This window comes from Terrapene carolina, unplaced genomic scaffold, assembly GCF_002925995.2.
Source record: "Terrapene carolina triunguis isolate 2854851 unplaced genomic scaffold, T_m_triunguis-2.0 Scaffold211, whole genome shotgun sequence".
In the NCBI taxonomy this organism is placed as follows: Eukaryota; Metazoa; Chordata; order Testudines; family Emydidae; genus Terrapene; species Terrapene triunguis.
In genome coordinates, this window is record NW_020664562.1 from 13,695,032 (window position 1) to 13,718,861 (window position 23,830).

At 40.9% G+C, this 23,830-nt stretch overlaps 1 protein-coding gene across 4 annotated transcripts; it reads right to left on the minus strand.

Moving 5' to 3' along the window:
• Window positions 1–785: 785 nt before the first annotated feature.
• Window positions 786–23,452, minus strand: DDX59 (DEAD-box helicase 59). 4 transcript variants are annotated; one of them, XM_026656048.2, is made up of 8 exons: window positions 23,367–23,452; window positions 17,164–17,999; window positions 9,328–9,495; window positions 6,521–6,610; window positions 5,704–5,847; window positions 4,626–4,778; window positions 3,503–3,631; window positions 786–1,184 (listed from the first exon to the last, which is right to left on the minus strand). In XM_026656048.2, the coding sequence occupies exons 2-8, from the start codon at window positions 17,986–17,988 to the stop codon at window positions 921–923; spliced, it is 1,773 nt and encodes a 590-aa protein (XP_026511833.1). In that variant the 5' UTR covers window positions 17,989–17,999; window positions 23,367–23,452; the 3' UTR covers window positions 786–920. The 4 variants fall into 4 exon arrangements, with proteins under 4 accessions (XP_026511833.1, XP_026511832.1, XP_026511831.1 ...); XM_026656047.2 differs by having other exon boundaries at window positions 5,596–5,847; window positions 23,357–23,452; XM_026656046.2 differs by lacking the exon at window positions 23,367–23,452 and adding an exon at window positions 23,222–23,271 and having other exon boundaries at window positions 5,596–5,847.
• Between the last annotated feature and the right edge of the window lie 378 nt (window positions 23,453–23,830).

A 23,830-nucleotide genomic window follows, 5' to 3' on the forward strand; every position in this document is an offset into this window, starting at 1 on the left:
ATTTTATTAACAGTGCAATTAAAACTGCGATTAATCGCGATTAGTTTTTTTGAGTTAATCATGTCAGTTAACTGCGGTAAATCGACAGCCCTATTTTTTTTTTTTAATAGTATAACATTCCACCCTAGCAACCCAATCATGTTCCCATTAACAGAATGAGATCACAATTTCATGTTTTAATTACTAGATCTAATTTTCCTCATTTCTCTACTATGAAGTTGAAGAAACCATAGTCCTTGCTAGCCCAAATGACAGCAGGGAATAAATCTTGTTGATGTTGTAGAGTACTGGAGCAGGATTTTTTTACTGTTTCAGACATGAGATGGCAAGAAGAAAGCAATAATTTTTAATAATTCATTGTGACACATAAATGAAAACTGTGTGGGTGCCCAGTATTGAGGACAATTATATTGATTTGAGGGTTAAAGGGAGATTCTTAACTTAAAACATGGTTCATTTAACAAGAGTTAAAAACATTTGCAGATAGTAAACATGTCCATGCCAATTTTTTTAGTTTTATAATCAACTTTTCCTGTTTTAAAAATATTCCTCTTTTTTCCACTGCGATGCAAAAGCCCCACAGAAACAACAAGGAAAGAAGACTATATATTTAATGGGAACAGTGAAAATAACTATATAGAAGATGTCACCCACACAAAGTAAACAAACTGAAAAAATGCTTTTAGATGTTACTGTACTTTTAGAGTGAAGTGCAATTTTTAGATTTAGAATGTCCTTTTAGATCAGCACTATTTGGGGATGGAGATGAAAATCAGACTCAGGATTTCTCCAGAAAAAAACTTACACGTTTTCAAAAATAACTTTGACAGATCTTATACCAGTGATATAAATTCATGTTTAATTATTACTGAAATACAGTGCTTTCATTATATTTACACATTTATAAATAATACCATTAATCACTTCTGAGAATTACTTTTGTCATGTTTTCTAATAATGTCCATAAGATTATCACCTGTTACAAGACTATTCTGTGATTGTTTAACTTTCTGTTGTTCTTTTCTCTTTTGGTCATGAAGATAAGGGGAGTTTAGCAACTGTGGAGGAAGAATCGTGCCTGTTGGTTTTACTCTCTTTACAACATCCCAAAAAAGCTTCTTGCTGTTGTTATTGATAAAAGTAATTGCAGTTCCACTATGACCCAGCCTCCCTGCTCTTCCAACCTGCAAATGAAAACAAAGTTTATTTTAAATTAGCATTAGTACTCTCCCCCTTCAAAATAAAAGAAGCCTGCTTAAACTCCATTGTGCGATAGTTTAAAAATTATTTTTTGCTGCAGCAATACTGTATATTGGGTGTTCTTACATGAAACTGGATATATAGTAGGGCTGTCAAGTGATTAAAAAATTTAATCATGATTAATCGCACAATTAATTGCGCTGTTAAACAGAATACCATTTCTTTAAATATTTTTGGACATTTTCTACATTTTCAAATATATTGATTTCAATTACAACACAGAATACAAAGTGCAGGTGCTTACTTTATTTTTGATTACAAATATTTGCACTGTAAAAAACAAAAGAAATAGTATTTTTAAATTCATTTAATACAAGTACTGTTGTGCAATCTCTATGATGAAAGTTGAACTTACAAATGTAGAATTATGTACAAAAAAACCTGCATTCAAAAATAAAACAATGTAAAACTTTAGAGCCTACAAGTCCAATCAGTCCTACTTCTTGTTCAGCCAATTGCTCAGACAAACACATTTGTTTACATTTGCAGAAGATAATGCTCCCAGCTTCTTGATTACAATGTCACCTGAAAGTGAGAACAGGCATTTGCATGGCACTGTTGTAGCTAGCGTCGCAAGGTATTTACATGCCAGAGGCACTAAAGATTTGTATGTCCTTTCATGCTTCAACCACCATTCCATGGGACATGCCTCCATGCTGATGACAGGTTCTGCTTGATAACCATCCAAAGCAGTGTAGAGCAATGCGTGTTCATTTTCATCATCGCGAGTCAGATACCACCAGCAGAAGGTTGATTTTGTTGGTGGTTTAGGTTCTGTAGTTTCCGCATCAGAGTGTTGCTCTTTTAAGACTTCTGAAAGCATGCTCCACACCTCATCCCTCTCAGATTTTGGAAGGCATTTCAGATTCTTAAATCTTGGGTCAAGTGCTGTAGCTATCTTTAGAAATTTCACATTGGTATCTTTGTATTTTGTCAAGTTTGCAAGGAAAGCGTTCTTAAACAACATGTACTGGGTCATCATCCGAGACTGCTATAACAACATGAAATATATGGCAGAATGCAGGTAAAACAGCAGGAAACATACAATTCTGCCACAAGGAGTTCAGTCACAAATTTAATTAATGCATTATTTTTTTAACAAGCATCATCAGCGTGGAAGCATGTCCTCTGGAAAGATGGTCGAAGCACGAAGAAGGATATGAATCTTTAACGCATCTGGCACATAAATATCTTGCGACACTAGCTACAACAGTGCCATGTGAATGCCTGGTCTCACTTTCAGGTGACATTGTAATTAAGAAGTGGGCAGCATTATTCCCCGTAAATGTAAACAAACTTATTTCTCTTAGCGATTGGTTGAACAAGAAGTAGGACTGAGTGGACTTATAGACTCTAAAGTTTTACATTGTTTTGTTTTTGAGTAGTTATGTAACAAAAACACCTACATTTGTAATTTGCACTTTCATGATAAAGAGATTGCACTACAGTCCTTGTATGAGGTGAATTGAAAAATACTATTTATTTTGTTTATCATTTTTCCAATGCAAATATTTGTAATAAAGATAATATAAAGTGAGCACTGTACACTTTGTATTCTGTGTTGTAACTGAAATAGATATATTTGAAAATGTAGAAAAACATCAAAAATATTGAAGTTGGTATTTTATTGTTTAACAGTGTGATTAATCGCGATTAATTTTTTTGAGTTAATCACATGAGTTAACTGCAATTAATTGACAGCCCTAATATATAGTATTGTCATAGGCAAGTCAGTACTCTGAATGCTCTACTAGCTCTCAGTTGTTCCTTTAGAGTAGTGAAGTCTAATAGGTTGGAACTAAGCAAAACATCAAATATTGCTATACCGATAAGCGGAGTTCCCATTCATTATTTCATTGACATTTCAGTTTTTTCCAACAAAAAATGAAAGGAGATGTTTAATATACACATATGCTTCAAAAAGGTATAGGAACAGACATACTCCTTCACACTGAGGTGGAGAGGGAGAGCTATACAAACACCATTGGCAAAGAGGCATTATTTTTTAGCGTTTCTCCATTAATTCAGACTGAAGGTTTGGTGTTTCTTGCATAGGATGGAGGAGAGATTCTTCAGGATTCCCTTCTTCCTCCCCTCCTAAAGGGCACTTTACCGGAGGTACGTCCATCCCTATGCGTGCATCTTTCAATTCAGATCATGCTTTATAAAATCATGTTTTATTTTTCCAACAATGTTTTAGCAAATATCTCATGTAGTGTTTAAGATACACATATCTCTTTACCTGATGTACGTATTCGTCCATGCTTGAGGGCATATCAAAATTTACTATCAGTTTGACATTGACAAGATCAAGCCCTCGCCCAAGGACTCCAGTGCTTACTACGACTTCATATTTTTCCTGAAATAATCCCTGAGGGGTTGGAAACAAAATAAATTATAATTACTTTCTATGTATGCTTTTTTTCCTTACAATTCCCTTTTTGAGACCTGCTGTAGAAGGGCAAGATACAGTTGGTTCAAATAAAGGGCAGTGTCATAATTTGCACAACAGTCTATTTTGCTGCTGAAAAAAGAAGAAAAATAAATAGTGCCCTACTGCAGTGGTTCTCAAACTTGGGCCGCCGCTCGTTCAGGGCAAGTCCCTGGCAGTCCGAGTCGGTTTGTTTACCTGCCACGTCCGCAGGTTCGGCCAATCGCAGCTCCTACTGGCCGCAGTTCGCTGCTCCAGGCCAATGGGGGCTGCAGGAAGCGGCGCGGGCCGAGGGATGTGCTGGCCGCCCTTCCTGCAGCCCCCATTGGCAAGTAAACAAACCAGCTCGGCCCGCCAGGGACTTTCCCTGAACAAGCGGCGGCCCAAGTTTGAGAACCACTGCCCTACTGTACTCTTGATTTATGTAGCACACACAGAAAATAAAATTTTGTGATTCACTAAGTCCTGCTTAAAATGATACAAAACAGCAATTCAGCAAGGCACAAAAGCAGTCACAGACTAATGTTCAAGTCAATTCCCATTTAAAATAAATAACAATAATCTATAAAGTAATCTAGAGTATTTAAAATAGCCGCTTTCTTGAAGTATTAGTAGAAATACAATCTGTGCTTTCATTTCAGTTTTCCATAAACTCTAGCATTCATTGTGAAAACTCAGTAATACAAGACAGATGTAAGTACTATCATTATGCATTTCCTTCACCCCAAAGAACAATATTCTGCCTGGAGTTTAATAAAAAACAAACATTAAATCCAGTGGCATCTGGAATTGCATTAGTCAGAAGCTTTTATATAAGTGATAGACCACGACAAGATGCCTACTTTACTAACTCATTAAAACTAAATTATCTTTTTAAAAATAAGATGGAATGTTTCATAGTGACATGGAGATCTCTATTTTAGTAAGTACAAACCTGCAATATATTTGTTCTTTCAGATTGTGATTTATCAGAATGCATGGATATGCATTGTAATCCTGTGATTTTATGAACAGCATCACTCAGAAGATCTGCTCCTAGCTTGCAGTCCACAAATACCAACACTGGAGGTTTGAAGAGTTTCTTATCCTGTAAAATTAAAATAGTTGTGTAAAACCTACTGTATCCGCATAGTTTATTGCTGGTCAACCACAGCTGTTTGTTTACAGTTGCTCGTTTTCTCTTCAGTAGATTTTATACATTAGATTGAAACAAGCATATTTATTAAAAAAAAATCCTCCCAAACTCCTAATAAAATAGGACAAGATTTAAGCCCTAATTCTGCAAATACTTGCACACGTGTGTAATTTTACTCATGAGTCAAATTAAACACATGCATATGGGTTTGTAAAATCAGGTCCCTAGTTTGCCTTGACACAACTTCAAAAATAATCTTTTTGAAGTTGTGTTTTAAATACAAAAATGGTGACTTTCTAAAATGTGAAATAGATCTGAGGTTCACTTAAATGCATATATCAATCTCTTACACAACTGCAGCTAAGATTACTTCAGAATGCTCATAAAATAAGCCTAGAATTACTGTGAGGATTAAGACCCACTGTTTTTTGGGGGGTTTGGGGGGGGGGAGGGAGCGGGGTGTTTTATTTATTATTTTCTGGAGAAGTTTCAGTAGAGTTAGTTCAAAAGGAATAATCTAGCCCACTCATCCATCTTTTTAATGGCATTTTAAATTACAAAGTACCCTCATGTCTTTTTGTTTTATTAGGGAACCCCCAGGGAGACATTCTTGAACATGGTGGGGTAGATAAACTTACTTTCCATTACTGCTCTTGCTTTCCTCACACATATTTGAACTAGATAGGCAAGAGCTAAATTAAACTCAATTAATTAAACTTTATTCACTACAAGCATAGACATAATTTGCTAAATAAAACACTATACTAACATGTAATATTTCAAATAGTTTTTTCTTTTTAGATGGTTCTTCTACCCACAAGATAATCTGGCGAACATTGGAACATGGCAGATTCTTTTCTCCAATGGTTATTCTCACAGGATTCTGCAGAAGTTGATTTGCCAGCTGCTCAATGCCAACTGGTATTGTGGCTGAAACCAATATGGTCTGACGATCACTGGAGGTGTTTTCCAAAATATCCAGCACTTGTTGCTGGAAGCCCATCTTTAACATGGTATCAGCCTAAATGAAAATATTAATTTAAGACAGTATGATTTTTTCCTAATAATTTTAAGTATAGCATACAAAAAGACACAGGAAAGCTCTGATGATCATGCACTATTCTTTAATTGACAATCAACACTAGTGTAGCGACATTGTCACCACATTAAAATCAGTTCTGATTTGGGTAGTCAGAAGAAAAGCTATGAAGAGGAATAGACACTGTTATTCTGTTAACACTCGTGGGTCATTGTGGCAGAGCTTGCGCTCCTATCAGTCATGTAAACTGACAGATGACTACAGCCACTCAAGCATCTTTTACATAACACTACATTCACTTTTTAACCCTCAGAAGTATAAACTATATTTTAATGAACATTGTGTGTTTAGTTGACGATCCACCACCTCGCCTGGGACTCCAATTAAACCATTTATTAGACACTATGGCCCTAATCAAGTAAAGCACTCAATCACGTGCTTAACTTTAAAGCATATGCAAAATTCCGAGGAAGTCAGTGGGACTACACACAAACTTAAAGTTAAGCACTTGCATAAGTGCTTTGCTAGATCAGGACCTATATTAGGCAGCCACTTGTTAACAGTCAGAAATATGAGAGCTCTAACAGTAGCCATTATCATTATATTTAGATAACACTCATTTCTAATTGCAGTATTTAACTTTATATGAACTTACTTCATCCACGACTACAATTTTAATATCATGGAGCTGAACAGAGCTTTGTTTTAAAATATCTAAGAGTCTTCCGGGTGTTGCTATTATAACCTATCAGAAAAAATCAAAACATTAGAAAAGCAAGCTAATATGAGTTAAAGCTATACGAAAACTGTATTCAGTCCTTGAAAAATAATATGTTTGACATTAGCACTTGCAAGCATTGGAGGACAAGCTTTCGTTTTTTGTTTTTAGTAGAGACAGAAAACAGTGGGTGACTATCACAGGTAAGTTACAGTTACAGCACATTTGTACTAATTATCTATATTTGTGTAAATTATTCAAGCTCAGATGCAAAGAGACTTGAAATTCCTGTACATGATTCTCCAAAGTTGTGTGTATCTGAAAACAAATGGAACAAATTAGCCCTCTGAAGATACCTGGAATTTATGAATGTCTGCAGTGTGTTCCGTGCCAGAAAAATCTAAATCCTAAAGTCAAGGAACTAATGTGTTTCCTGTTGTAAATTATAATTCCTCACCTAAGTAAGTGGCAAATTGTACCCTTTGAAAGCAGCAAAAATATAAAGACGAGAAATCATTTTGAAATCTTATTCTTTATATGTAAAATTCAGAAGGATACATATAAATGTTTCATATCTGTAAAGAAATTTATATTATTACTAGGGCTGTCAAGCGATTAAAAAAATTAATCGTAATTACTCGCACTGTTACAATAACAGAATACCATTTATTTAAATATTTTGGATGTTTTCTACATTTTCAAATATATTAATTTCAATTACAACACAAAATACTAAGTATACAGTGCTCACTTTATATTTATTTTTATTACAAATATTTGCACTGTAAAAATAAAAAATATATTTCAATTCACCTACTACAAGTACTGTAGTGCAATCTCTTTATAATGAAAGTTGAACTTACAAATGTAGAATTATGTACAAAAAATGTTTTATTTTTGAATGCAGTTAATGTAAAACTTTAGAACCTACAAGTCCACTCAGTCCTACTTCAGACAAACACTCAGACAAACAAGTTTGGTTACAATTTTCAGGAGATAATGCTGCCCACATCTTGTTTACAATGTCACCAGAAAGCGAGAACAGGCGTTCGCATAGCACTGTTGTATCTGGTATCGCAAGATATTTACGTGCCAGGTATGCTAAAAATTCATATGTCCCTTCATGCTTCAAAACACCATTCCAGAAGACATGCATCCATGCTGATCACGGGGTCTGCTTGATAACGATCCAAAGCAGAGCAGACCGACGTATGTTCATTTTCATCATCTGAGTCAGATACCACCAACAGAAGGTTGATTTTCTTTTTTTGGTAGTTCGGGTTCTGTAGTTTCTGCATCTGAGTGTTGCTCTTTTAAGACATCTAAAAGCATTCTCCACACCTCGTCCCTCTCAGATTTTGGAAGGCACTTCAGATTCTTCAACTTTGTGTCGAGTGCTATATCTATCCTTATAAATCTCACATTGGTACCTTCTTTGCGTTTTGTCAACTCTGCTGCGAGTGTGTTCTTAAAACGAACGTGCTGGGTCATCATCCGAGACTGCTATGACATGAAATATATGGCAGAATGTGGGTAAAACAGAAAAGGAGACATACTCTTCTCCCCCAAGGAGTTCAGTCACAAATTTAATTAATGCATTATTTTTTTAATGAGCATCATCAGCATGGAAGCATGTCCTCTGGCATGGTGGCTGAAGCATGAAGGGACATATGACTGTTTAGCATATCTGGCATGTAAATACCTTGCAATGCCAGCTACAAAAGTGCCATGCGAATGCCTGCTCTCACTTTCAGGTGACATTGTAAATAAGAAGCAGTCAGCAGTATCTCCTGTAAATGTAAACAAACTTGTTTGTCTTAGCAATTGGCTGAACAAGAAGTAGGACTGAGTGTACTTGTAGGGTGTAAAGTTTTACATTGTTTTGTTTTTGAGTGCAGTTATTTAACAAAAAAAATCTAAATTTGTAAATTACACTTTCAGGATAAAGACTGCGCTACAGTACTTGTATGAGGTGAATTGAAAAATACTATTGATTTTGTTTATCATTTTACAGTGCAAATATTTGTAATCAAAATAATATAAAGTGAGCACTTTACGATTTGTATTCTGTGTTGTAATAGAAATCAATATATTTGAAAAGGTAGAAAAACATCCAGAAATATTTAATACATTTCAATTGGTATTCTATTGTTTAACAGTGTGATTAATCGCAATTTTTTTAATCGTAGTTAATTTTTTTGAGTTAATAGCGTGAGTTAACTGCGATTAATTGACAGCCCTAGTTACTATAAAAATTCAGGAGCTAATCTTTACTGCTAAGGGTCTAGATTCACTGTGTAGAGATAGGGTGCCCAACCTACAGCCCACCAGAGCATTTCATAAGGCCCATAGCCTGCTTCAACACAATATACTAACAGCCGATTCATTAGTGTTTTGTGTTCTTTACTGTTTTTTACCATTTTCTGTAATTCTGATACATTTTTATACACTGATTTCTTTGTTTTTAAATAGACAATACTGTACATAGAAACAACCCATCTAAATACACACAAAACCAGCTGAACTTAAAATATAAATCAATACAGGTGACTATAAATCTGATTAAAATATGTAGAATCTGTTTGGCCCACACAAGGTTGTGGCTTAGATTTATATGGCCCTCCTGTGTAATGATGTAAAAACCTTTGACTTGAATGTGTGTGTAAGTCATCATTTTTTATTTTCTACACATACCATAAAAACATCTTTCTTCAAGGGACTCTCTTTCACACAATAGTTCTTACCTTAACAGTTTGTTTCAGACGATGAAGTTGGGGTGGCAGTGGTAAACCTCCTACAAGAAGAACTGTTCTCATGTTTGGCAGACCAATCATCAGCTCTTTAGCTTGTCTCTCTATCTGAATTGCTAACTCTCTCGTTGGTGTCAGAATAAGTGCAGATGGAGTTTTAGTCTAAAAAGGAAAAAAAAATACTTCTATCCACCATAGAATTTTCATTCTTAGGTGAAAACCTAACATAAAACTTTCTATAGTGACACAGTTATGTAGTGCAGTCATTTTGATCTAATTAGCTAGTAAACAGCCTACTAAAATCATTCATGAAGCCAACTCTAATATTCAACTGAAAGATAAATAATTCTAATTGACATTTAGGTCCCTTTACACTGCTCTGGCAGTGAGTGCAATGTAATGTATACCAACTTCAAAGCCAGAGCAGTGTAAAGGGCCTTTAGAGTATGTCTACTCAGCAAAGAATAACCTCCGGCTGGTCCATGCCAGCCAAGTCAGGCTTGAGGGGTTCAGGCTTCAGGGTTGTTTCATGGCTATGTAGACTTCTGGGTTTGGGCTGGAGCAAAGTATGTGTGTGGAAGGGGGGGTCCCAGAGCTCGGGATCCAGCCTGGAAGTCTACACAGCAATGAAACAGCCCCACAAGCCTGAGTCGGCTGGCATGGGCCAGCCACGGGTTTTTCTTTGCTGAGTAGACCTTTAGTGTCAATGAGAATCAGGCCCAGAATTTTCAAAGCAATTCAGTGCATTTTCTTTTTATAAAGAAAATACTAAAACAGGCAGACACCTATGTGATTTATAATGCCTTTTATTTATTTTTGTCAGGTAACAAATGCATCACTTCTAGCTGTTTTCTGAATCAAAGAATCCTTTAACTACTTTTCTCAATACTGAACTGGATACTAAAGACAGGATGCAGGCTAAGCCTTAAAACAGGAAAATAGAAAATTCTCTTAGATGTGTCATTATTCCCCTGCCAGCATTAAGAGATAACTGAACCGGGAATTAACCAAGAAGTAGAATTAACTTGATCATAATTTGTATATCCATTATAATATGCTGAAACTGTAATTTAATTTAGTCTACTGTATAAATAATACATCTATACAGCTGTGAAACTAGAAAGATCACAACTGTCTAGGCCTGAAAATAATATTTATCTAGCTTGTTTTCCCCAACATTACAATAACAAGGACTTGTTTACCAAGAAAATAGATTTCTCTTTTTGTAGACTATTGTTTATTCAAACGGTTGTTACTCATTTAAAAAAAGATAAAGAAGAGTGGATTTACAAATCCTTGGAAGACTATATTGCCCTACTTAATTCTAGAATCCAAAAGCCTATATTGACACATTCAATAAATAAGTTAAAAAAAATACTCTGTTAACACTACTACAATCATAGGGCTTTGTCTATATGGTGCATAAGTCCCCACTAATGAATAACGCATTAACGGGACCATGCTGGCACGCACTAAAAGTTCCCTAGTGTGTACTAATGTAGTCCCATTTCAAAAACACTCCTGTTTTTACATTAACGTGCACGAGGGAACTTGTAGCACCAGCAGGGTCCACACAGGCCAGTCACTGCACAACACTAAATTTACACCCTCGTTGGTGTGGACTAACGCGCCATGTAGACAAGCCCTAAAGCCCAGAATTACAAGTGAGCAGCAGGGCTCAGATGTAATTAGTTAACATTTCTGGTTTTATCTACACATAGGGTACAAGGATCATCCATCCCTTCCCTGCCTTCCCCGCAAGACAGACAGATCAGAAGTGGAGCCATTCCATGGCCTGGACTAGTCTCTGGGCTACAGTAGTTATTGTGTGTGCTGGGCTACCCCTCTCTGTGGAGTAACTGCGGAAAAAAAAACACTTAACTGGTACAGTCACTGAATTATCAGGCTCAATTCTGCCCCTTGGCAGCCACAAAAAGAATTTCCACAGCTGTGCAAACCTACTGTACAGATTCTCAGCATCTTGTCCCTTCTGAACAGCAGCAGAAAAGGTTACTCACTTTGTGCAGTAACTGCAGTTCTTCAAGATGTGAATCCCTATGGGTTCTCCACTTCAGGTGTACATGCACCTCTCAAACCCTCCATCTGAAATTTTCAGTTTGCAGTGTCCTTTTGCACAATGCATGCACTATGCCTACTCAGGTCAGACACCAAAGCAACATAGGAGTGTGCGGGTGAACCATCCTCAGTTCCTTTTCCACCCAGTTGTCCCATAGAGAACAGCCTGAAGCAGAGGGAAAAAGAGGGTGGGTAGTGGAGCAACCATAGGGGGACTCAAGTCGAAGAACCACAGTTAAGGCACAAAGTGAATAACCTCTTCTTCAAGTGATGTCCCTATGGGTGCTCCACTTCAGATGACTTCTGAGCAGTATTCCTAGAGGGAGGAAGCTTTGGAATTGAGTCTAGAACTGAAGATAGTACTGCAGTATCAAGTGCTTCATCAAATCTGCTGGCATCGATTAAAGCATAATGTTTCAAAAACGTTTGTACTGGGGCCTATATAGTGACCCTACATTTCTCAGATACTGGCACATTCTTAAGTAATGCTGTAGATGTTGCTTGTGATCTGGTTGAATGTGCTATCACTCTTGGGAGGGGGGGGAGGAGGGAGAGATGAACACCTGCAGCAGCATAATAAGTGATGATTAAATCCAAATATCCATCTCAAACTCTAAGCAGAGATTGTGGACCCCTGGAATCTATCCATGGAGGAGATGAAGTGTCTAGGTGACTTTCAGAATTGCTTAGTCCTATTTAAATAGAAAGCCAATGCCCTTTGAACATCCAAGGTATAAAAACAGAGCGCTATGAGACTGGAAAAAACACAGTTAGATGACTGGATTGGTGAAGGTGGAATTCAGATGGAATCTTAGGTAAGAATTTAGTGTGTGGACTTAAAGACACTTTGTCCTTAAAGATATATGGGGGAGGGAGGTGGATCTGCCATCAAGATGCCAATCTCCCCAACCCTATGGACTGACCATGATGGCTTGTAAAAAAAGACTGTCTTCATAGATAAATGGAGCAGAGAGCCGGTAGCCATAGGTTCAGATAGAGGTCTCATAAGGTAACCAAGTACCAAGTTGAGGTTCCAGGTTGGGGTGGGGTCTCTAATTTGAGGGTAGAGATTCCCCAAAACCTTAATAAACCTAATCAATATCAAGGGAGCAACTTTTAACAAAGGATGAAAGGCTGATACTTGAACCTTAATCAAACTAACTGATAACCCCTATTTCTTCAGATGCAACAGGTAATGCAGGATGGCACAGATTCTGGTAGGAAGCAGCAACATCACCACCAATGGAAGAAACTCTTCCATTTCTGCAGGTAAGTAGTACAAGTTGACCTCTTTCTACTGTTCCATAACATCTGTTATACCTCTTGTACCTGTTGTATTTCCATAGACCAGAAGGATTCTAACTCTGTGAACCATTGAGAAACCACACCCTGAGGCAGAGAATTGCTAGGTTAGGATGAAGCACATGGCCCACACTCAATGAGAGGAGATGAGGAGTGGACAGGAGCTTGAGCTGCATTTGGACACAGATGAAGCAGGTAAGAGTACTAAGCCTGTCTCAGCCATGTCAGCACTATATGGATAACTTTGGCCCTCTCCTGTCTGATTTTGCTCATCACCCTTAGTATCAGCAGTGTTGTGGGAAAGGCATAGAACAGACCCTTCTTACAAGACAGAAAAGAGGTGTCCCCCAAGGATTGATGGCCCAGACCTCCTCTTGAGCAGAGAAGGCGGCACCCTTCCTGTTTCTGGAGGTGGCGAAGAGATCCCCAGCAGTCCCCATTTTTTGAATATGTTTTGGAGAACTTGTGCATTTAGCTCCCATTCATAGTCTTGAGAGCAGTACCAACATCATCAGCTGTGTTGTTCTGAATACCTGGGAAATAAGACTACTGAAATTTGGGTCTGATGAGCTATGCACCAGTTCCATAGTTTCATGGCCTTGGCACACAGAAGGAGGATCCTGTTCCTTCCTGCTCATTGAAACAGAACATGCAGGATACGTTGTCCGTCATGACCCTGATTGATTTACCCGTCATAAATATAAAGGGAAGGGTAACAACCTTTATGTATGCAGTAACATAAATCCCTCCTGGCCAGAGGTATAGAATCACTTACCTGTAAGGGGTTAATTAGTTCAATTAACCTAGTTGGCACCTGACCAGAAGGACCAATGGGGAAAGAAGATACTTTCAAATCTGGGGCGGGGAAGGTTTTGTTTGTGCTCTCTTTGTGTGTGCCCTCTCGGGACAAAGAGAGAGACCAGCAGGTAACTCAGCTCCTAAAAAGATCCTGAACTGATACATCTAAAAATTACAGAAATTGTAAGTAATAGCAAGGAAAGGCATTAGATTATCTTTTGTTTTAGCTTGTGAATTGTCCCTATGCTTAGAGGGAGGTTTATTCCTGTTTTTGTAACTTTGAAGTTGAGCCTAGAGGGGAATCCTCTGTGTTTTAATTCTTTTTATTTACTCTGTAAAGTTATCTACCATCCTGATTTTGCAGGTGTGATTCTTTTACTTTTTTTTTTTTTTTAAATAAAATTCTTCTTTTAAGAACCTGTTTGATTTTCAGTGTCCTAAAAACCAGGGATTTGGTCTGTGCTCACTTTGTTAACCTATCGGTTGGTATATTATTCTCTAGCCCTCCCCCCCCGGAAAGAGGGTGAAGGGGCTTGGGGGATATTTTGGGGCAGATAGGGCTCCAAGCGGCTCCTCCCTGAATGTTTGTTTAAATCACTTGGTGGTGGCAGCAATACTGTCCAAGGACAAGGAAAGGAATTTGTGCCTTGGGGAAGTTTTTAACCTAAGCTGGTGGAATATAAGCTATATGGGGCTTTCATGCAGGTCCCCACATCTGTACCCCAGAGTTCAGAGTAGGGAGGGAACCCTGACAACCCCAATGAGGGATAGGAAATGAAGACAAGCATTCCTGACAGCCCTAAGCACCAACAGATTGATGTGGAGACTGGTTTCTTGAGTTGCCCATCTTCCCTGAGCTGTGAGGATATTGAGGTGGGCTCCCCATCCCAACAGTGATCAATCTGTTATTAAAGTCACAATGGAGCTGAGCAACAGAAAGGAATCCCTGAAAAGACACTGAGTTGATCCTTCCACCAGTGTAGGGACTTCCTCCCCTGTCTGTCCAACGTGTCTGACTGGAAAATGGATCATTCTGAGCCAACCCTGGAAGCAGTGGAGGTGTAGCCCTGCATGATTGGTCAAAGGTACAAGTTGTCATGTGCCCCAGGAGCTGCAGACAGATCCTTATTGTAGTCTGAGGGCTGCACTGAATTGCCCATACCAGAACTGCCAAAGTTACGAATCTGTCTAAGAGAAGGTAGTTCCTGGCTGCCAACAAGTCCAAATACACCTCTATAAACTGGATCTTCTGTACAGGGGTTAAAGTGGATTTTTTTACATTCCGTTTCAGGCTAAACTGCAGGGGTTAACATGGGACAGAGCAAGGGCTGTCTGAGTGGAAGACAGCACTGCTTCGTAGGAGCTGCCCTTGAGTAATCAGTCATCAAGGTATGGGAAAACTATAATCGCTTCTTGTCAGGGGTAAGTCGCCACTGCTGCCACTGCTCTTTTATCCAAAGAGATCCAGTGCCTTCTGGTCTTTGTCTTACAGGGTAGATTTAGAGAAGTACTGTCTATCATGCTCATTTACTCCCTGCACATCACCACCGGGGAGTTAGGTGGAGTATCGGAGAACAAAAGGTCAGAATCCTTAAGGGGAACATAATACTTCTTATCTGCCTGTTTACATGTGGTCAGAACAGTGGCAGGTCTCTGCCATACAGTCTTAGATGGATCTAGGAGTATCTCACTAATGGGTAACACCACCCTGGAGGTTGTGTGGACAAAAGGATATCCAACAATTTGTGCGTGAATCCTTGACTTCAAGAGAAATTTGCTAACTAGAAATTTATGACTTCTTGAAATTGCTGAAAATCTCTGGCAATGGATGGTGGTGGAGGTATAACCATCTCATCCAGAGAAGAGGATGAAATAAGTGTTTGAGGGGTGTTCTCTTTATCTGCCCTGGATTCCTGGTCTTCAAACGTCTCTTTGTGTGGGGGGGGGAAAAAGGGGGGAGCCTCATTGGGGAGGAGAGCTGTGCAACTCTAGCCTCCCTATGAGACAGTATAGGTGGTCCGACAAATTGCTGCCAATAAGCATCCCAGGGGTCCCAGTGTGGCTGCTAGGGGGGCCCATATGGAAGTTGGAGTGGCATGCAGGGTTGGTTCCATCACCCTTGATAATGAGAAGAATCTTCCCTGTGACTGTCAGAAGGGGGGAGAGGAGAAAACAATCCTCTCACTTCTTATCTAGCTAACTATAACTATACTAATTAATCAATCAACTATAGAAAAAGAGAAAAGACGAAGCATGCTCGAGGCAAACACACTAAGGCCAAGACGGTTGAGAAGGAACTGAAGGCAGTTTGCTCGTACTCACCTGTATGGACTTGGTGTCCAGCATAAGGAGGCATAAGGCACATGTGCAGGCTGAAAGCACATTACTAACTGAAAATCTCTGCTTGAGTGGCACATGCACTGCTGAAGTGGAGCACCCATAGGGATACTACTAGAAGAACTATAGTGATTCTGCTGCACTTTGGATCATCCAACCCTAACCTGCCACCAATTACTTGAAAAAGTAAAGCCATTTCCCTCCCACCCATAATAGACAATAATTATTATCCTAAAAATTAACAAGTTAGAGAGACAAACTAAAGTTTTTCAGATGTCACAAGCAAAATCACCAGGATATAAATAAGCCATTGTGTATTAAAGGGGGGGAAAAAAAAACCTCCTAAGTTATAGAGACACTTTGATTTAACCCACCAAAAAAAAAATTCAACATTCAAATGGAATCTGGACTGAAAAGTCACCACACTGTATCCTGAAACTGAAGCACAGAATACACCTCTACCTCGATACAACGCTGTCCTCGGGAGCCAAAAAATCTTACCGCATTATAGGTGAAACCGCGTTATATTGAACTTGCTTTGATCTACCAGAGTGCGCAGCCCCGTCCCCCCAGAGCACTGCTTTACCGCGTTATATCCGAATTCGTGTTATATCGGGTCAAGTTATATTGAGGTAGAGGTGTAGTATGCAAGATCACCCATAGCTTGAAAACTTGCCATATGAAATGTAAGCACTTACTTCAGATGATATTGTCAAAGATTAAGATAAACTACAAAGCAAAAATGAAAACTGAGTTAAGTATTCAAGTATGCACTGATGGGCCCCTTTTGATGAGGTTGAGGGGAGCAGTCAGCACAGAAATAAGTTTTACCTAACCTTTAAAAATTATTTTACCCTCTGAATTCCTCTGGATATTTGCTGGTTGGCTGAAGACATTGCAGCCTGAATTCATCTGTGAAATCATGTGATCACATGAATACCAGGAATGTCTTTACAGCCCTCATAGTATTTGTGATGTCACAGAATGATGCATGCTGGGATATTAGCAACTAACTCCTAAGTTACTGGGAGTACTACATAATTATTGGGAGAAAAAACACCAAAAAAGTGTCCTTTCAATAGGTTACTTTTTGTGAACAAAAGTAAACTGCAAGTACATTAATGTCAATGAACAGACTATATTTCCTGCCCACCCAACTAGAAAAATATTTACAATATTAGGGGGGGAAACTCTTTAAAAAAAATAGAGTAAACTACTGAGCTTCAAAACAATAACTGCCATTTTTAATTACATTGAGAACTCTGGACTCTTTAAGCGTCTCACCTCTTTCTGAATATATACATAAACTTTAATTACCTCTTCCAAGGCTTTAATAATAACTGGAAGCAGGAAGGCTGCAGTTTTTCCTGAGCCTGTATCTGCACTGGCCACGATATCCCTTCCCAAAAGTCCAACAGGAATCATCTGCATCTGGATAGGGGTTGGAACTTCATAGCCTGAATTCTTTAAATTATAGTTTAAAGTTTCAGGAAAACCACAGTGTTCAAACTCTATAATAGGTCTTGTAACTCCTTTGCCCTGGACAACAATACCTAACTGCAATTTAAGGTTCTTGATCTGGTCATCTTGCAGGCTTAAAATAAAGGAATGTTCTTTATAGGTATAAAGGGTGACAGGCAAAAGAGTTTCTGGTTTTGATTCTACTTTCACAAGACTGTCAGAGTTTAACCCTTCTTTTTCTTGAGCTTGTAAAAGATGTTTGGCTTTACATTCCAAACTACAAACATCTTCATCTGTTTTATCACAAATATATTCACCATAACGACCACAAACAACACATATAGGTTCTCCAGGTTCTGCCCAGCGCTGGGATTTGCTGAAAGATTTAATGGGTTCTACAGAGGAGCTGTCTTCATCAACATTTTGGTTGTCACTTCCCAAAGATTCATCAGCAAAGGGGAAGTCTGAATCTGGAAAAGTTTGTAGCTCTGTGCATTCTTGTACTGCTTTATATAAATTACATCCTGAAGCAGACGCATCTTTTATAGTTGGCTTAACATCTCTTAAGTCTGTGGCCTCCACTAATGAGGGTTCTCCAGAAGACAACTTTTTTATTTTTGCTGTACAGCTTAGGTCATCATCAGCATTCCTCTTGACTTTAAGAGACCTTGGAACAAACATGCTTCAATATTCTGTGAAGAAAATAATTACAATTATTAAAAGGTATTTTAATGTGCCCTGGGGGAAAAGCTGCAGAGAGGAGCTAGTCAGAGACTCCAGCTGGTAGCCAAAGTAGGGACTGCTGCACTGCAGCAGGGAAGCAAGGGGTAAAATAGGGTCCAGCCAGGGTCACCCCTCCGAGTACACAGAAATGTGGAGGGGAGACCCCTGACCCCAACTCCGGGGGTGTTAGGGCCCACATGTGCCTTCCCCCACCATGTGGCTTTGGAGAAAAAAATACAGAGAGCAGCCAGCCCAAGATTCCAGCCAGTAGGAGAAGTCAAGCCAAAGCATGGACTTTTAGACATTCAGAGAATTTTCTGCAGTTTTGACTGGACTTTCTCTGCCCTGTGCTGATTGACTGTTTGCTCCAACCCTCTCTGTTACCTTCCTTCCTAGTTTCGTCACCTCAGTTTCACTCAACACCTGGGCTTCTGACCCTCTTGACCCCTGTCCTGTCTACCACTTCCCTTTTCTTTCCATTTAGCTTATCCCCTCCTAAGTAAATGCACTCAAAAGATGTGTGTGTGTATACACACACACAGTTCATGCCGTTTGTTTATTATACCTCTTCCCCCATCTTTGTCTATTTAGGGTTTGTCTTGTCTATTTAGATTGTATGCTTTTCAGAGTGGAGACTTTGTAGAATACAATGGGACCCCACTCTTGGTTGGCCCTTAGGCTCCACTATAATAAACATGATTAATAATAATCATCATGGTTTATTTTTACCATGAAACATTACAATCAGTGAAATGTGTTTTCAAGGCAAGAGACTGAATCAACACTGATAAGTACCTAGTAGTTAATTAACAGTTGTTTTGGCTCATAGAGCACACCTCAAGGCCTTTGGGACCCTCACACAATGACAGCATCTTCCCTTTCTCTAAACAATATTGAAAATGTTTATGCTCATCTAGACATCATCTAGACTTTCACTGTTGAACTTTTCACCTTGAGTGTAGTATCACTTCTTGTTTCAGCCATCCTGCCATCTTCTTTACTTATCCCTTCCAAAGCCTGACCCCACGCACGTCGAGGTCTAAGTTCCCTCTAAGCTGTGCAGCCATGCAGCAGGCTATCAAGGGCCACGCAGACAGGGAGAGGCGCCTCTCCCCCAGTCCCAGCCCCGGAGCTGCCAGGGCAGGGAGAGGCACTCTCCACTGGCCCCGGGCTGCTGCGGCAAGAGAGGGCTGTGGGGAGTCCTCTCTGCCCGCCGCAGCCCCGGGGAAGCCTGCACCCCAACCCTCTCATCCCCAGCCCCACTCCAGAGCCTGCACGCCCAGCCGGAGCCCTCACCCCCCCCAAACCCTAACCCTCTGCCCTAGCCCTGAGCCTCCTCCCGCACTCCAAACCCCTCATCCCCAGCCCCAACCCAGAGCCTGTACCCCCCCAACCAGAGCCCTCATCCCCTCCACACACACCCCAACCCTCTGCCCTAGCTCTGAGCCCCCTACACACTCTGAACCCCTCAGCCCCACCCCGACACCCCACCTCCATATTGGTGCACATAACAAAATTCATTCCACATATGGATATAAAAAATTAGAGGGAACGTTGGTCGAGGTGCCTACCATGAATCTCACACTTTTCATCTCATTTGTCACCTTCATCCTAATATTCTCCCCTTCCATCTCTATCTCATGTTTCCACCTTCTTTTATCTCATTTTCTTCCCATCACCTTTTTATACTCTCTCGCCAGCCCCCTTCAGCCTTCCTAGATAGCCCACATAATCCTTTGAAATCATTTACTAATTTTAGCTCTTAATGTGTGTAAAAAATTTAAATAAAAAGTATCTCACAATCTTTGAGATTCACGTGCAGACCAACAAAATAATACAATAAGTTGTGGTTAACCTCATCCTACCTTCCCTGACCTTCCCCACGCCACTATTTCTTGCCTTCCAACTTGTGCTGTGCTTAGCTCCAATCCTGCATATACATCTGATTGACCAGGCCCTTACCCACCACCTCACCGCCCTGAAGTCCAAGTGACATCAACTAGATTCCTTTGCAGGACACAGGGCTCAGATTGCAAGTTTCCTGGAGAAAGAACTGTTTCTTACGCATCTGTAAAGCACCTAGTATACTTTGAGTGCTGCATAAGTAAAAGTATATTTCTGGGCTACAAAATAGTTTGTTGTACAGTAGCACAGATACACTGTTGGTCAAATTGAGACAATTTTGTGAATATTATATTAATAACTAAAAAAATAACTTAATTGGAAATGAGACATCACCCAGGTTTAACTTTAACACAGTTGTCCAGTCCAGTGTCTATGGAAAATCATCATCATCATCAGGATGGCAAATTCCAAAAGGAACACAGATTCCTTGCAAATCGAGCGCCACCCAGACTGATCTCTGGCAAGGTGCTTAAGGTAGTCTGATTATATATTCAGTTTATCTCTGTGATCCTCTTGAGGAGCACCAAGGGTTGTGAGACATCACACCACAACCTACGTACAGCAGTTTTGTCTGGGCCTACTGTGGATCAGCTCCATGAAGCCACCAGCCTCTAACAACACAAACACTACTTTCTAGGCCCCACTCCCCAACGTACTGGTTAGTGATAAATACAAACCAACTGGAGCCCTATAAGCATTCCCTGTAGCAGCCAGTTCCTTATTCACTGAACACTCCCAGAAATACCAGACCTGTTGTTCCAAAAGGAACAGTATACAACAGCTTGTAAGATTCAGCTCAGGACCACCACTTTGCTTGCCACCACAGCACTTAGGTATATTTATAGTGAAAACAAAGATACATTTCTTATCAAAGAATAGAGATTCAATTGATAGTGAATAAAAATATTAGAAACAAATGGTTAAATATAAAACAAAATCATAATAACCTCTTGGTTAAGTTTGGTTTCTAGAAAGTGTAACCTCCTGTCTAAAGAAGTTTCTCTTACTGAAAGTTTCTCTCACTCATCCAGCATTTTCAATCAAGACTGGTTGAGAACGCTTTGTCATGAAGCAAACTCGCTGTCCATTTTCTTCCTCAATGAAGGGTGATAGGCTGTCTTCTTTGTCCCCCAAATAGAGCAAACCATGATGTGCACTTCAAGATAGGGATCTCCGTCCTCCTCCCACCCTCACTTTTTTTTCCATCCTGTTGGTTTCTTTCTTTGAAGTTCCCATAATATTTCATTTGCATTTGGTTCTGACTGGTAAGTGGCAACTCCTTGTGAACTGTACAATACTTAATGTACATTTAAGGAGCCAGATAGACAAGAAATGTTTATCTGACAGAAAACCCATTTTTCACCTTTGCTAGTGACCAGTTCATAGATAGAGACATTAAGAACTTCAGTATATATACACATAACTCCTTACATAGTTTCTGTACATACATTTCACAATAATATTGATGATAAGAGAGATACAGGATTTTATTAGAGACATAACATGACACTCTTCTGGTGAGCTAAATGTAAACTGTAAGATTCCTTTAGAACAGCATTACGATATTATCCAAGGAGTGCATTGATATTTTCAGTAGTTAATAATGGCATATAGGACTGGTCAACATTTTTCTGTCACAATTGTTTTTCAGTCAAAAGTTGGATTTTCAAGCCACATTTTTCAGGAAGTGTCTGCTTTCTGTAGAAACTTTCGCTTTTTTGTCAAAAAAACATATCCAAAAAAATCCAAATATTTTGATTTGGATCTCCTGCTGTGGTGCCTCATGGGACCTGTAGTTCAGTTTCCTAAGCTCTCCATTCTCCTCTAAGGGCTGGGCTCCCCACTCAAAGTGCATCTCCCAGCTGCCTGACACACACCCCACCCTGTGGAGAGGCCACAGCTCCAGCTGTCACATACACCTTCCAGCGCACAGAGACCACACCTCCAGCTGTCAGCCTCCCTCTTAGGCAGCAGACTTCCAGGAAAGCCCATACATACACCCCATACCCTGCGACCCTCACTTCTGCACTGCTGCTGGTGGAGGCACTAGCGTTAGAGCTGGGCGCCTGGCCAGCAGCCTTCCTCTCTGGCTGCCCAGCACTGAAGGCAGCACACTTGTCAGCAGCAGGGCAGAAGTAAGGGGAGCAATCCCATGACACCCGCCCAATCCCATGACATCACACACACAATAGCCTTGCAACCATCCCATCCTGAAGCCTTTTAGGTCAGGACCCCTATAGTTACAACACTGAAATTTCAGATGTAAATATCTGAAAACATGAAATTGACTAATTTTTAAAATCCCTGGCAGTGAAATTGACCAAAATGGACAGTGAATTTGGAAGGGTCCTAAACTATAATGACAAAGTGCTTCTATCACAGACACAACTTAAACTTGCAAAACTGAGCTTTTACCAACCATCCCAGACCCCACATGCTCCAAAATAAACCTACCGTGGAGCTTATACCAGCATACCTATGTCAATCAGGGATCACACCCCTGGCCTAGCTATGCCAACAGAAGAAGTTTGCCGTGGAGACACAGAAATGGTGGGGCAGCGCAGTTAGGGCTGGTCCACACTAACCCCCCAGTTCGAACTAAGATACGCAACTTCAGCTACGTGAATAATGTAGCTGAAGTCAAAGTATTTTAGTTCGAACTACAAGGTACTTACAGCAGGTCCACACGCGTCAGGCAGGCTCCCCCATCGACTCCACGTACTCCTCTCGCATAGCAGGAGTACCAGTGTCAACGGCAAGCACTTCCGGGATCGATTTATCGCGCCTAGACAAGACACGATAAATCAATCCCAGAAGATCGATTGCTTACCGCCAAACCCGGAGGTAAGTATAGACGTACCCTTAGAAGCTCGGGCTTGATCTACACTAGTAACTCGCCTGTCTAGATAACACCACTTATGGGGTGGGATTTTCTTTTTGCGACATTTCTATACCGGCAAAAGCCCTAGTGCAGGTGGCGTGACAATGGCAAAGAAGCCGCCTGCCGAAAAGCTACTCTGGCCAGGGAGTGAAACCAGTCTGGCAGAAGCGCTCGCTTGCTGTGTAGCCATGGGGCAAACCCCGCCTAGTGTGGACAAGGCCTCAGCCGAGCCCTACATTCTCCCCGGGGACACAGGAGGGGTTTGAGCGCGCTCAGCCATCCCGCTTCTCCGGGGCCAACCAGCGCAGGGTCTCGTCCATACCGCTCTGCACGGCAAGGTGGCTGCAGGCCCCGCCCGGGGGACCCCGCACTGCAGGGCATGGGCTGCCCGGTGCAGACACTCACCCGCCCGTCCCCCAACAAGGAGCGCCCGGCGCTGCGCAGCTCCTCGCCGCAGACGGGACCCACAGCCCCGCCGGCGCCGCTGCTTTGGAGCTAGCGCGCTCCCGGGGCGAGGAGTTGCTGGGTAACGTAAGTTACCGGTACCTACCCGACATGCACCTCGCCACCGGCCCGAACTTCCCTTAGAAAATGGCGACACCACAAGCAGCGAGAAAATCGAGTGCCGAGGCAGCGAGCAACCAGGCTAGGCTGGCTCTCAAGCCCCACGCAGGCGGCGCGGGCGGCGACGGGAACCAGAGTGCACGCGCTGGAGCAGCGACTCACAGGGGGCGGGGAGAGGAGTGGGCTGACGTGGGCGGGAAAGGAGAGCCTGGGGATGGAGAGGGACGAGATCGAATAGGACGGGGGGAGAAGAGGGACACCCTGACAGGGCCTGAGGACAGAGGGTGGCGGCGAAGGGGGGCGAGTCTGGGTGGAACAGGCAGCAAAGCCAAGAGGGGACAATGCGCGGCGGGGTTTCTGCCCCTGGCGGGAAATGCAAGAATCAAAATGTCAAAAAGCGGAGCGCGTAGGGAACGGGACACGGCGACGCCCAACGCCGAGGTCACCCCC